The sequence below is a fragment of the Dasypus novemcinctus genome, chromosome 7 (genome assembly GCF_030445035.2).
Source record: "Dasypus novemcinctus isolate mDasNov1 chromosome 7, mDasNov1.1.hap2, whole genome shotgun sequence".
NCBI lineage: Eukaryota > Metazoa > Chordata > Mammalia > Cingulata > Dasypodidae > Dasypus > Dasypus novemcinctus.
The window spans coordinates 69484008-69499383 of NC_080679.1; the positions used below are offsets into that span (position 1 = coordinate 69484008).

The 15376-nt window shown below is 39.8% G+C and overlaps 2 protein-coding genes across 3 annotated transcripts in view; one reads left to right on the plus strand and one right to left on the minus strand.

Moving 5' to 3' along the window:
• Positions 1-1477, minus strand: part of PLEKHA3 (pleckstrin homology domain containing A3) — an 83938-nt gene extending 82461 nt beyond the window's left edge. Inside the window, exon 1 of the mRNA XM_058300575.2 lies at positions 1197-1477. The gene's annotated coding sequence lies outside the window, so the exon portion shown is untranslated. The remainder of the gene's footprint in view (positions 1-1196) is intronic.
• Positions 1478-1605: 128 nt separating this feature from the next.
• FKBP7 (FKBP prolyl isomerase 7) lies at positions 1606-11469 on the plus strand. Of its 2 annotated transcripts, none has more exons than XM_004476858.5 (4): positions 1606-1938; positions 3418-3569; positions 9611-9741; positions 11134-11469. In XM_004476858.5, the coding sequence occupies exons 1-4, from the start codon at positions 1730-1732 to the stop codon at positions 11293-11295; spliced, it is 654 nt and encodes a 217-aa protein (XP_004476915.1). In that variant the 5' UTR covers positions 1606-1729; the 3' UTR covers positions 11296-11469. The 2 variants fall into 2 exon arrangements, with proteins under 2 accessions (XP_004476915.1, XP_004476914.1); XM_004476857.5 differs by having other exon boundaries at positions 1607-1938; positions 9608-9741.
• Positions 11470-15376: the final 3907 nt, after the last annotated feature.

Sequence of the window (15376 nt, forward strand, 5' to 3'; positions counted from 1 at the left end):
CTCCTTGAAAAGTAGAGAGCAGATGAGTCCTCAAAGAATGGGAAGGGGCCCCAAGGAATTTTAATTACCCCTACAGTTCATCTTAGTATAATCTTAGTTTCATTTGGACTGTAAAACCAGAAACTAAAATTTGTTTCATCCTTAAAATGTGGTATTCCCCCTAGTTTTTGTGATTTTTAAAAAATCCTGCTTAGATGCGATAGTCATCTTCCATAATTGACAATAATTTTCACATTTATGGAAGTTTGTAAGTTTTAAGCAAAACAGCTCAAGTAGACCCAGTGCTGTAGCACTGATATCACTGAAGTAGAACTGCACCGCTCTTCTCAAAATCTAACCCAGACCTTCGCTGAAGACTGGTTTAGGGAAGTCTTCGGGTAGAGGAGTGGATGTGACTCACGTGGTTGCGCGCCCACCTCCCACATGGGAGGTCCTGGTTAGGTTCCTTCCCGTGACTTTCAGAAAAACAAGCCAAACAAAGGGGACCAGCTCAGGAGAGACATGTGGCTCAGTAGTTGAGCTTGGTTTCCCACATATGAGATCCTGGGTTCAATCTGTGCCCCCAGTACCTTAAAAAAAAAGTCTTTAGGTATTCACATGGAAATAAAACAGGTTGGGTGGATAGAGATGAATAGATGAGTATGTGATAAATCGAATGTAGTTAAATGTTGGTAAATTCTGAAGGTGGGTATACAGGTGTTCACTGCAAAATTCTTTCAACTTTTCTGCATGTTTGAATTTTTTTCGTAACAAAATGTTGGGAGAGGGAGTGCTGTAGGTCAAAGACTTGGCCAAATCCTTGGTGCATATTAGCTGCGATAGTGGACTAAATTGCAATCTTCGAGTTACATCGTTTCCTCTATGTGTAACATGACTACCTCGTGTGGTAGGTGAGAAAAGCTGCAACATCAAAAGCTTTGCCGGCATTTAGTAGGCCCTCAAACCAAGGGCAGTCCACAGCTGGTAGGGAAAAAAATGCAAACCAGCAGGTCCTGAATCACCCGACTTTGCTCAGGGAAAACACCTTTAACGAGGCGGGGAGCAGTGGCACTACTCAGTGTTTAATCGCATCCTGGTGACCCTCAAGTTAGGTGCGCTTCAGCCTGGAACCCCTTAGTGCATGCCTCCCATCCTGAGAAGGCGCTTCAAGAACACCCCAGCAGCTCCAACAAAGCCACCGCAAGCAAATGTCTTACCCTCTTCTTTCAGAATAACTTCTTCCAGCACCCAGTAATTCCTTAGGGGCTATAGAAGCTTTTTGGGCCCAGAAATTACCGCCACATTCTCTGACCCTACGACATCCCACACGTCTCTTGCCAGTTTCATCTTAGGAAACCCAAGCGTTACGATGCAACTCAGAGGAAACTGGCTGTAAAGGATGCGGACTTCGCGAGAAGGGCGCAGAGGCGCAGTGCTGCCTTAGCGACTGAAGAGTCAGGCCCACCGCGGGGGCCCTTGAGGACGGCTTCTTTAGGAACCACCCGCGCTGCCCCGCGCCCACTGGAGCAGAGGCAGGATTTCTCAGCGGCGCGTGGCCGCAGGCGGAGCCGGCGCGGGGGCGGGGCCGACGCGGGGGCGGGGCCACACGCGCGCAGTCCCGCCCCCCCGCATTTCGTGACGTACAACAATGCCTGCCACGCGTCGGAAGTCGGCCGCTGGGATGGTCTCCCTGCGCAAGTGACAGGCTTGAGGGAGCGCTCCCGTCATCTCGTGGCCAACTCCAGGAACCATGCGTTTCTTATTCAGATTCTTTGTTTTCTTTTACGTTGGGGGCTTTTTTACTGCTCAAGGACAAAAGAAAGAGGAGGGTACAGCGGAAGTTAAAATAGAAGTTTTGCATCGACCAGAAAACTGCTCCAAGACAAGCAAGAAGGGAGACCTGCTAAATGCCCATTACGATGGCTACTTGGCTAAAGACGGCTCGAAATTCTACTGCAGGTAGGAAATGCTGAGAACTGTCCCCGCGCCCACGAAATCTAACCCCCATCCACCAGACAGAAGCCTGATAGTTGTTTTTGTTTTATTTTAACAGTAAGAGTTAAGCCTCTTGTTCCTAAGCAAAAAAAAAAAAAGTCAGATTAGATGCAGTAATTTAATTAACTGAGTATTACTTTTTTAAAAAATATTTTAAAGTTACTGAAAATGTTGGCCCAAGAATTATAAACACATCCACGCATCACCACCGCCATTATCACCACTACCCTTGGCACCTATAAAATTAAATCAAAGTACTATCTAACAGTGATCACACTTTTTTGCTGAGGGTTAGTTTGTCCTTACAGAGTATTGTGTAGGGATGTTTCAGAAAGTATATTTAGATTTTACTCTGACCTTCAGAAGCTACAAATCGTGCAGGTCAGGGTTCACTTTATCACTACCAAAAAACCACGACAACGGTGTCTTTTCCTGGTGACTTCTGCTGGGCCCTGTGTCCTCCCTCTCGCCCCTTTCTCCCCACCACTGCCTAGTCTGACTAAATGGATGGTTTTTTATACGGAGGGAGAATGTTTTCTCTTCCTTTATGCTATAGCTTATAAATACAGGATTGAAGAAAGTTACTTCTTCCATTTTGAAGAAAACTGAGAAATTTAATTAAAAAAAGATAAAAGTTTAAATTACTGCTAAAAGTACTTTAGAAATCATTTTAAGCTAAACCTGTACCATTTTTTAGAACAAACCCAGAGAGATTAAATGATATATGTATAAGCCCTGCAGCTAGTAGGAGCCAGAGACCTATTAAAAAATTTACTGTTGAATAATTTGTGTGAAGATGACAATAAAAAAATGAGATGACTCCAAATGACTAGCTTTGGACAAATCATACCTCTTTCTAGCTATTATGAGAAGTTTGAGCCAGACACCCCACCAGGGTGTTCAGAATAAATTTTAATAAGTGGAAAGAGATGGTTTGAAAGAACTCCAATTTTAAATTATAACTAAATACCCACCTGTATTTTATTTTATTTATTTTATTTCTCTCCTCCCGCCCCTGTTGTCTGCTCTCTGTGTCCATTCACTGTGCATTATTCTGTGTCCACCTGTATTCTTGCCAGCAGCACCCAGAATCCATGTCTCTTTTTGTTGGCATCATCTTGCTGCATCAGCTCTCCTTGTGTGCGGTGCCACTCCTGGGCAGGCTGCACTTTTATCGCACAGGGCGGCTCTCCTTACGGGGCGCACTCCTTGTGCTTGGGGCGCCCCTACACAGGGGACACCCCTGCGTGGCAGGGCACTCCTTGTGCGCATCAGCACTGTGCGTAGGCCAGCTCCACACGGGTCAGGAGGCCCAGGGTTTGAACCCTGGACCTCCATGTGGCCCTATCTGTTGGGCCAAATCCTCTTCCCACCACCTGTATTTTAAAGTTCGATTTTATTTTTCTTGAAATCAGCTTACCAAGATATTGCTTTCCATTATAGCCGGACACAAAATGAAGGCCACCCAAAGTGGTTTGTTCTTGGTGTTGGACAAGTAATAAAAGGACTAGACATTGCTATGTTGGATATGTGCCCTGGAGAAAAGCGAAAAGTGATTATACCTCCTTCATTTGCATATGGAAAGGAAGGCTATGGTAAGGTATTTCAATATTTATTTCTTTTTTGAGTTATATTTAAAAATAAATCATAGAGGAAATAGTTACAGAACTATAGACCCCGATGAACTTTATTATTTTTATTTTTTAAATTTTTTCCACCAATGAACTTTAGCTGTATCTTCCCCAGTCCCCACCTTTTATTTTACATGTAAAGAAAATAAGACATTGATGGCATCTAGATCCCTGGCCATAGTTCTTTCCCCCACATAGTGGTAGCACTCGTGATTGAATAGCTTCTCTACCCCCCATGAACTTCCTTTCAAGAGGTAGAATTTCTCATGTACACACCCCCCCACACACACAGAGAGACTACATCTGGAAGTATACACACTCATGTGACAACAGTACGCATTCCTGGGAAGGAGGCCTGAGGGCCAAAGATAAGAAGGAAATTTCTTCTCACGCTATAATACTTTGTACTGTTTGAATTTTTACCGTGTACATGTATTAACATTTCCAAAACCATTTTTTTTAAATCACTAAAACTAAAATCATAGAATAGAAAGGGGGGGAAAAAAAGATATGGGCAGTCGAATAGAGGGGCAGATTCCATTTTGTATCTTCAATTAGGTCTTTACTCCCTTTTCTGTGTGATATCTAAAGAATTTTTACCTCCCACTCTATTTCAAGCCTCTGCTAATTCTACATATTAATATTTGAGATAATTGGTATATAATATTCTTTTTCTTCAGTGAGATATTGGCTTTACTCCCAAATATTTCATGGAAATGGCATGCCCTTTTTGAGGCTTTTGATTTACCCATTAAGACTGGTGATTAAATCCCCTATTCTTTACAGCAAAAGTAGGGCATCACTACCACAAGTTGGATTGGAGGGAGGTTAGTGCTGCAAGTAAAACCCAGTCAGGCTAACTAAACTAAAGAAACAGTTCCAAATAACTAAGCTTCATTGTCATTGCTTTTTGCCAACCATTTGGTCCCATCAAAACAGCTCCCACAGAAAAGTGGATTTGGCTCAATGGATAGAGTATCTGCCTACCACATGGGAGGTCCAAGGTTCAAACCCAGGGCCTCCTGACCTGTGTGGTGAAGCTGGCCCACGTACAGTGCTGATGCACACAAGGAGTGCTGTGCCATACAAGGGTGTCACCCACGTAGGGGAGCCCCACATGCAAGTGCAAGGAGTGCACCCTGTAAGGAGAGCCGCCCCACGCAAAAAAAAGTGCAGCCTGCCCAGGAGTGGAGCCACACACACACACGGAGAGCTGACGCAGCAAGATGATGCAACAAACAGAGATGCAGATTCCCGGTGCCACTGACAAGAATACAAGCAGACACAGAAGAACACACAGCAAATGGACAGAGAAAGCAGATAACCGGGGGGAGGAGGGGGAGGGGGAACAAATAAATCTTTAAAAAAAAAAAAAACAGCTCTTTTACATTCTATTTTCAGTTGTGAATGGACCTGGGTGAGAGAGAGAATATTAAAGATAAATTAAGTTAAACACAATACGTTGTATTCAATACTTGTATTTAAATGTTACCTGCTATTGAGACCAATTCTAAGGAAAATATAGGTTTGCCTTTCAGGCCCTTTTATCTCATTTTTTCAGAATTTCCCTTTCTTCTTTATTCCCTTTATCTCAGACACCTCCATATTTTGTACACCACCACAGCACTCCTCCTGTCTGCCCAGAGTCTCTGGAGTCTGTTATTCATCCTCATCCCTCATCTCCTCAGTCAAAAGGTGCCCATCCTGGACTCCATTGCCCTAAACCAAATGACTACTTAGTTTATGCTTTTTATTGCCTAATTGATGCTTAGATATGAGTGATAATCCAGGCTGCCTGTGGTATGAATAAGTCTGACCCTTCCTGCAGAGCTGAAGAAGGTTGAATTGAAGATGTTAATTCATACTTAATTTGAGGTGTGTGACAATTTAGAGCTCATTGTGAATCCCAGGAAAGATCATGTTCTTGGAGTTAAGCCATTCCTGTGGGTATGTTGGGACCCTTTAATTGGATTGAATTTGGTTGGGGCCCTTTGATTGGAGTATTTCAGTGAGGTGGGTATCGGCCCTCTTGGCTGGAGTCCTATTATAAATGGGAGAAACATGCAGAGACCTAGAGAAAGAGAGCTGCCGTTTTTACCCTGCCATGTGAGAAAGGACCGCAGAATCACCTATAGCTGCAGAAAGACAGAGAAACCCCAAGAGGCTGAGAGAGAGGCCAGAGGCTGAATTTACTGGAGCAGCCCAAAGCTGAAGAGACAAGGCCCGGGAAAAGACAAGCCATATGCCTGATCTACTGCAGCTGAGCTCGGAAGGAAGTGCATCTGGAGGAGAAGGCAAAGACAGACTACCATATTGTCTTGCCATATGGCAGGAGTCCAGGATGACCAGCAGCTGACCTTTGGTGAGAGAGCATCTCTGATGATGCTTGATTTGGATATTTTCACAGCCTCAGAACTCTGAAGATTTTACCCTAATAAATTCCCATTATAAAAAGCCAACCCATTTCTGATATTTAGCAAACTAAAACGGTGTGTCTTCCATAATTATAAAAATGATAAACTTCAAAACAACAGAAATTGTAACAAGCAAAATGACAAGTTAGATACCTTTTGTTTTCCTATTAACCTTTAAAATGTAATTGTCAATACTCGAGAGTATAGTGAGATACATATGCTTTTATATTGCTTGGTATGGGTATAAATTAGTTCAACTTTTTGATAGTAGTTTGGTAGAATGTATCAAGACCCTAAAGAAGAGTTAATATTTTTTGACCCAGTGCTTTTACTTCTGGGAAACTAACCCGAGAGAATAGTCTGAGATTGTAGATAATAATTGTGTATAAGAATGTTACTGGACCATTATTTATAACTGAAAAATTTGTAAATAATTAACAGTACTTAATGGGAATATTAAATAAACCGAGAATGTGCATCCTTTAGGAAAAACCTGTCCTCATCAAGGTATCATTAGGTGATGTTTTCTCTCCAGCTGCCAGAGATCCTGGACTCCTCTGTCATATGGCAAGGCATATGGCAGTATCTGCTGGTCTCCTATCTCTTCTGGGTTCCATTGCTTTCAGCTTCTTGTTCTCCTGGCCTTATCTCTTCCTCTCTCTGTATTCATCCGATTTATAACAGACTCCAGTAAGATGATTAAGTCCATTTGGAGTCATCCCCCAACTGAAGTAACCTAGTCACAATTGGTTCACACCCACAGGAATGAGCCAGCTTTAAGAACATGATTTTCTGAGGTACATACAGTCTCAAACTACCACATATTGTTTACACATTTTAAGTGGTTAAGAAATACATAAATAATGAAAAAGACCTGAGGTTTGCTTGTGGAAGTAGACAGCTTCAGAAGTTTTGCGGCTTGTTAGTTATTGTGGGGTGGTAGTGAGGTATCTGAAGAGAGAGAAAGTTATTAACTAGATACAGATCAGTGTGGCTCATAACAGGTAGGCAACTGAGGTATGAGGTAGATTCTTTGAGTGTGGGGGGGTACACATGCATGTATATATGTTTTGTGTACTCCCGTGCAGCTCACTTCAGCTGGGTTCAGTTTTCTCCATTCACCTAGTGTTTCTTGCAGAGGAAATCATGCATAAGCAAACACAAAATTCATGTTATGGCTCAGATTGTTCACTGATGTTTCGCTTTTGTTGGAACGAATTTGTGTTTTCAAAACAGTCGTTATAGCAGAATTGACTGTATGTTATGTATGTATATATTATAAATACCTTAGAAAGGGGCATGAAGGAAATAGTGGTTAACCCTGGGTGGTGGAATTGTGGGTAATTTTTATTGCCTTTTTTGCGACTTTCTGTATTTTCTACCGGTAGCATATATTACTTGCAGAAACAGAAGAATTATGCATTGGGGATTTTGGCTTTGTTTCGTTTTGCATTTTAAAGATGCAACTTGAGAAAAGGTGAGGAGAAAATACAAATACAAATAAAGGAAGATCAGAGAAAGAAATTCCCAAAGGGAACAAGGCTTTCCTCATCATCTTAGATATTGTCTCCTTTCACAGGCACAACCTCCTCTCCAGATATCACGTAAACTTGTATGTAGTGTGTTAGTTAGAAAGACACTGACAAGAGTGGGCATCCATTTACCTAGCCATGAAATACTGTGAACTGTAAAGGCTGTCACTCATTTCTACTACAATAAAAATCAAATGTTACTCTTTTACGGTCCACTAAATGTTGGGTTCTTGACCAAGTTAGTCCAAAGTACCTTGTAAAGGTGGAAGGAAAGGTACATTATATACATAGTAGTAAATGAAGTCGCATTATTGTTGAAGCCTCTACACATAAATTCTATCATTCCAAAATGTAGGATGTATTTTGGGAATGCTCACACATAAATTTTCAGTGAATCAATTGAATTTGAATCCCAGAAGGGCCCTTTAAGCTCATCTACATCAATACCTTCATTTTCCACTAAGGAAACTGTGGCCCAAAGTTGTTCGTTGGAATTTTGTACCTGTATTACAATAGCTTGGATTAGATGATTTTAAAAATTGCAATATTGGCAGTAAGTAACTGTTTAACAACTTGTTTAAATAAGCTGTTTTAAGTAAATTGTTATTAAGACTTAACATCAGCTATAACTTTATTTTAGGACGTATTTGAAGAAGTCTTTCTTCTGCGCGACATCCTTCCCTCATGTCACAGAACACCCCTGCATGTCCTTAAAATGCATGTGACTTTTTAGTGCTTTAATTAACAATTCATGTGGTATGTATAGATTCTTTACATTAACTCTTACTTCTTTGATCTGCTTCTCTAAATACAGGTAATTTTATGGCAAGTGCACATTTTCTCTTTCTTTTTTAATATTCTTACAAGGGAAAAGTGAAGCAAATTGGCAGTATTGTACATGTTTACAAGAGAATTGTTCAGAAGCTTCATGCATACCTATAACATTTTTTTAAGAAATTTGAATTTATGTTTTGGATTTTCCTTTAATCATTGTTAAGAAGATGTTATTTTTCTGTCATAGTGATATCATAACTGGACAGAATAGGAATAGACTGTAAAAATGACCATTGAATCAACCTCTAGCTTTTCTCTGTAAGGTTAGGTAATCTATAGTACATTAGGTCAGGACTTTCACATCAGTTGCATGAAGCATGGGTAGATTTTTCTATGTCCTGGCTTTGGAGATTACTGATCCACTTCTCCTTTTGGCCATAACTTTCAAGCTCTTTTCTCTTTGGGTTATATAAATATTTTAGCAAGAATTTTCTACTTTTGTGTTAAAGAAATTGTTCTTCCTTTCAATTTCTATTTTAAAATAGAATCCATTTCTTTTTAGATAAAAAAACAGCATGGGTCATTCATTCAACAAATATTTGATTACCTATACCGGGCCAGGTACTGTGCAAGACTCTGAGGATATACTGGTGACACAAACCTACACTCTCTCTCAATAGTTATTTCAACAAGTCGTTTTTATGAAATAATCACCTGAAATAACCCATGGCTTACTGAAATCATCTGTGACATCAGCTAATACATTAGCTTTATGAAAGAAAAGCATTAACATTAATACTTAAAAATTTTCATGACTAGAAATTTCTTCATAAAATTATTACTGGATTTTTCTATTATGCACTTATTTATTGACATCTATATAGTACATATATAACGACAAATGTATTACAATGCATATTTTATTTATGCTTCCAAATAACTACACCAAATCATTGTCTGAGTTTACTAAAAAAAAAATAATTAAAAAAAGAGAGACTGCTGTTTCCTGTCCATTTCTCCTCCACACCTACACTCAATTAACTTCCTACCTGTAAAATGATAGGGGTGTATTAATAAAAATTACAGGATTTCTATTTATTTTAATTTAATCAGGAAATAGTAGCACCTTGGCCCGTTGAACTGACTTAAAAACAATATTCCTAAAAATAGTTGGAAAGTCATTCTTGTAACTACAAAGTAATAAATCATAATACTATTATGACTTTGTAAATAAATATGTGGATATTTATGTAAGTTAAGCTGTTAAAATTTATGCCTTTAGCAGAAGGCAAGATTCCACCTGATGCGACATTGATTTTTGAGATTGAACTTTATGCTGTGACCAAAGGACCACGAAGTGTTGAAACATTTAAACAGATCGACACAGACAATGACAAGCAACTCTCAAAAATGGAGGTAATTCAAACAGATTCATTGCATACAACCTCAGTTTTTCATCACAATCTAAATGCATGTGTTATAACTACTGTTTTCTAGTTCTAGCTAGCATGAGCTATGATCACTTTGCGTTTTTAGAGCCAGTTACTAAAATATCTAAGTTCTGAGAAGAAAATATGCTTTTCCAATAAAAAAAAAAGTATAAGTTTGTCATCCTGTTCAGTCACCTTTCTCCTTCAGAAAGGGCCATTAGAATCCTGAACTACTTGTCTCCACAAGACTCTTCTGGCATTTAGATTATAGAAACAGGTCACTTCTCAAGCAACACTGTAGGAATTTGCAGAAGGCTGATAATTAACACCTCATAGGATTATTGTGAGGATTATATGAGACTATGAAAAGCACTAGCAAGAATTTGAATTGGGTGGACTAGAAAATTGATAAACGAGTCATCTACCTAGCTTTTGCATCTGTTAATGTTATATATGAATTCCGAGATTAATAAGGATCTTGGGATAATGACAATAATATTTTTCTCACACTTTCTCAGTACCAGGTACTATAAGCACATTAGTGGGTGAACTCATTTAATCTTCATACTACTCTGAAGTAGACACTACTATCATTATCTCCATTTTACAGATAGGGAAAATGATACACAAACTAACCTAAGCTCACAAGCTATAAGTGGCAAAACCAGACTGCAACCCCTCGCTGTCTGGCTCCATTACTGTGCTCTTAACCATAGACCTATACTGCCTCTTTCAGGGAATATTTGTCATTAGTGTTTCAGGGTTAAAACTTGTTTTATAGAAGAACCCTCATGTCTTACTTTGTCTCACTAACTATACTCTTCTTTCTTAAAATTAGTAACCCAGTTGCCTCTCCTCTATTCTTAACTTGTTTGGAGGCAGTTTAAAATGTTTAAATAGTAAATAGTAAATAATAAGTAAATAGTAAAAGGAAACAGGGTCATTGATTTCAAGTGATAAAAGTGAGCCCCTTGTTTCTTTTTACTCTCCCTTCTCAAGCCTTTTTCTACCCTGATTCTACTTCTGCCTCCAAGCTATTACTAAGAGCTTTCCCATGAAGAACCAGAGATGCAGAAGCTAGCAGGGAAAGTGGTTGATAGAAAAGGGTAGCCCACTTCTATTGGAAAAAGACATTTTCTTTTCAGAGCTTAGGTTTTTTAATAACTAGGGCTATAAAAGCAAAGTGTGCAGAGCCCATGCTAGTTAAAACTAAAAACAAAACAAAACAAAAAAACCTGAACCAGCTTTAGAAATTTTGTCAGTTACTGTAAGTAGTCTTGGATGTGAGTTTCACTTGTCAAAATTGCTGAAAATGTATTGTAATACCTTTTTATTAAAGAAGTGTTATTTGGGCCTATTTTGGTCTGTTTGTTTATAGATAAATCATTATTTGAAAAGAGAATTTGAAAAAGATGAGAAGCCACATGACACATCATATCAGAATGCAGTTTTAGAAGATATTTTTAAGAAGAATGACCATGATGGTGATGGCTTCATTTCTCCCAAGGAATACAATGTATATCAACATGATGAACTATAGCATATTTTTATTTCTACATTTTCTTAGCTACTTATTGTACTTTGTATATAAAACAAAGTCACTTTTCTCAAAAGTGTGTTTTCTATTTTTCCCCCATAAGAAAGCTATTTTGGTCCCCTCAGTACATGTAATTTTGGCATAATAAATGTGAAACTGTTTTGCAATTTCAGGAAATGGGTGATGATTGTGTTTCCTGTCACTTTATTCTGTCAACACAAATTCTAGCTCCTTGAAATAACCATAGACCTGTGTGTCCCGCTGGGCAATTTTCTCCATCAGGATATAGGAGACATTTATGTCAAAATCTCACAACTGTAATCTCAGCAGCATGTGTAAATACGTAAATGTACAATTTCAATATTTTAAATGTCAAAATGACCCATATTTTTAAAATATTCTTTAAGGACCCAGGAGCTAATATTTCCTTTGTTCACATATTCCATAAATTACAAATAATACAGTTTAAAAGTCATAGGACTTGTCTTAGTTTTTCCAAAGGATTGTGATGTAAAGTACCAGAAATGGTTTGACTTTTATAATGGGGAATTTTATTTGGGGTAAAAGCTAACAGTTCCAAGTCCATGAAAAGTACAAATCAAGGCACCATCAGAGATGCTTTCTCACCAAAGTCAGTTACTGTTGATCCTGGTGTCCTACCATATGGTGATCAGGGATATGGCACGGCTTCCTCCTCAACCTCGCGCTGATCTGTGAGCCCAGCCTTTGGGGGCTTCATGCTTAAGCTCTGGCTGCTAGAGATCCTTGAATCCTCTCTCACATTGAAGCGCAGGGTTAAACATGGCAGCTTCCTTTCTTTCTGTGTATCAGTTTTTATCAGATCCAGCAAGAGGGTGAGGCCCAAGCTGGCTCACGCCTGGCTGATGTAATCTAATCAAAAGCCCTAAAGTGATCTTATCAAGTAATTGAATCAAAGGCCCCTTAAATTGAATTTAATGGGAACAAAGGCCCTTCACACAGCATTATAAATATACTACTCTTCTTCTTTCTCCTAAACTTTTATAAGAGATGTACCACTCCTTTTTGTTTTGAAAGCTTTATATTTGATGCCATGGAATTTTTCACTTGCCAGTTACCTTTCTTTAGCTATATCCTTCCTGTGACTTCTACTTTACATCATTCATGTCATTATGATGGGTGATTATTACAGATATATAGGCTGTCAAATTTTAATAAATGTGTAAAATACAGTGAAATACAGTGCCATGGCATTGTGCATTGGTCAAATCGTGACATGCTTTATTCAATTTTCAGAATAAAAGATGCTGTGGAACATCATGTTGGTGCCAAAGAAAAGGCACATTTTTATTGGAATATGAAAAAATTTGTCCTACTGAATATGTAGGAGAGTATGGTCATGTGACAGCGCTATTCAAGACAACTAAATGCAAAACAAGTAGAGTTTTGTCTGTTTTCTGAAACTTGCTCTTTCTAAACCATTATTCAACTTTCAATCTGTTTAGGTGTACTGGCAGAAATTTTGTCATTCAGAAGTTTAGGGGTAACACAAAAACCATCAGAATAGTGGATACCACATATGACAGAATTTGACACTTCAAAAACAAAAACTTACTTTTATTACTATCTTCCTGTAGCAGTTTAGTATGGTTATAAATTCCAAAAATAGATACTGGATTATGTTTGTAATCTGGTCTGTATCTGGGCATGATTTGAGTTATGATTAGGGCTTTGATTGGGCCACATCATTAGGGTGTTGAGTCCCCACTCCTTGGTGGGAGGGGACTCACAGATATAAGGCATGGCAAAGGACAGAGTTGAAGGTTCTTTTTTTTTTAAAAAGATTAATTTATTTCTCTCCCCTTCCCTCAGTTGTCTGTTCTCTCTGTCCATTTGCTGCATGTTCTTGTTTGTCTGCTTCTGTTGTTGTCAGTGGCATGGGAATCTGTGTCTCTTTTTGTTGCGTCATCTTGTGTCAGCTCTCTGTGTGTGTGGTGCCATTCCTGGGCAGGCTGAACTTTCTTTCACGCTGGGCGGCTCTCCTTATGGGGTGCACTCCTTGCGCATGGGACTCCCCTATGCAGGGGACACTCCTGTGTGGCACAGCAATCTTTGTGCACATCAGCACTGTGCATCAGCACTGCGCATCAGCTCCACATGGGTCAAGGAGGCCCAGGGTTTGAACCACAGACCTCCCATTGGTAGACGGACGCCCTAACCACTGGGCCAAGTCCGCTTCCCGAAGGTTCTTAATACCGGAGTTTTGATGTTGGAGTGTGATGCTGAAGTCTTAAGCTGGAGCCCCAGGAAGTCAGCACACAGAGGAAAGAGAAGCCAGCCCGAGGAAGAAAGGAACCTTGAACCCAGAGAAAAGCAAGCCCAGGAATGTAGGAATCTAGGAAGCCCTAACCCTCACAGACATCAGCAACCATTTGTTCCAAATAGACTTTGGTGAGGGAAGTAACTTATGCTTTATGGCCTGATATCTGTAAGCTCCTGTCCCAAATAAATACCCTTTATAAAAACCGACCAATTTCTGGTATTTTGCATCAGCACCCCTTTAGCTGACGAATACACTTCCCAGTCTTTCTTCATTTCTATACTCCAGTTTTATAACACCTCACTTTCATGGTCATCCCCCCTTTCATTTCTTACTTCCCTCAGAAAAATGTGTTCAGTTAAAGTAAATAAAGTTGATAACTAAGTATTATTATATTTAGGTTTGGGACTGTCGCAATTGTCTATAGCCATATATAAGAACATCACTAGAACAGAATGTCCAGGGAAGATGCAGAGTAGGGAGCTTCAGGATTCAGTCCTTCCACCAAAGCAACAAACAGGCAGAAATAGTCTGAAACAACTATTTTGAAATCCCGGAGGCCAAAAAATCACTGTACAGCATCCAGGGAAGAGCAAGAGGCTGATAAATAATGGTCAAGAACTGTAAATCGCGCTCTTCTGCGTGGTCGCTATGGGTGCCCATCCCCCACTCTAATGACAAGTTGCTGCAGGAACCAGTCTGTGTCTAGCTACTGGTGACAGAAAGAGACATATAAATCCTCTTCCCCAGGACCAGGGGTTGGTATAGCCAATCAATGAACAGAGCTTTTCCTTAGTGAATTCAGATTGCTGGGTCCCAGCTTTGATGACAGGTATTTTTTCAACCTACCTGAGATAGAGGTGGCAGGAGCCATGGTTTCAACCCTCTCAAGATAGGGGCAGAGCGGTGGGGATTTAAAGACACAGTGCCTCCTCGGCGCTGCAGGGGACACTTTGCTGAAGGGATGCATTTGCTGGGCGGGCCAGGAAAACTCAGCTTTGGGGAGCCATTGGAGATGTTTTGGCACCCTTCCTGACACCCTCCACGAGGCACATTGAAGCCAGTCTGAGCTCCCTTTGTGGGTCTCTGGGAAAGACCAACTTGGGAAAGTGCTCCCAGTGTGACCCTCCTCCCAGAATTTGCCCCCAGGTGAGACAACCAAGAGAGTATAAAAAAACATGAGACAGACAGTCTGGGACGAAGCTGCTGGCTTCAAATACCAGGAGGTTTTTTCCCCTGGGTAACAGGAGACAACCAAACTCCTGTAAACAAAGAAACTTAAAACAACTACAAACAAAAGCCCAGAAAAAGACAGAGACCCAGAAAGACAAGGAAAACTGTGTGCACTGCATTTGCCTTCAGCAGGCCTTCCTGATGGGGGGCTGATGCTCAGGAAAATCTGTCTTAGGATCTGTTGGTTACAAAACCAGGAAACAGACATCTCAAGGAATAATCTAAGAGTGAATATGTTAAAATATTAAAATGTACAATGTGCAAAAAGAATACAAGATGAAACATTTTTTTAAAAAGTTTTTAAAGAATACAAGACCAACAAAGAAACACAAAATAGCAGCCCATCCAAAGAGAGGATAAAAATACAGAAACACCAACAAATAAGATGAGAATGTGGACATCAAACAAAGCCATTAAAATATGTTTAAGATGCTCAGGAAGATGATAGAGAGTACAGAAAAGAACTGCAGGCTCTCAGGAAAACAATGAATAATTTGAGAGCCTTAGTAAAGAGAAATTTTAGAAAGGAATGAAACAGAACTGGGAAGATGG

What these genes read in the sequence shown, in the direction of transcription:
- FKBP7 (XM_004476857.5), top strand. Translation starts at nt 1,730, where the DNA reads ATGCGTTTCTTATTCAGATTCTTTGTTTTCTTTTACGTTGGGGGCTTT. An exon ending in ATATGGAAAGGAAGGCTATG is followed by an intron (nt 3,570 to 9,607) that starts GTAAGGTATTTC and finishes TTATGCCTTTAG; the next exon opens with CAGAAGGCAAGATTCCACCT. An exon ending in AGCAACTCTCAAAAATGGAG is followed by an intron (nt 9,742 to 11,133) that starts GTAATTCAAACA and finishes GTTTGTTTATAG; the next exon opens with ATAAATCATTATTTGAAAAG.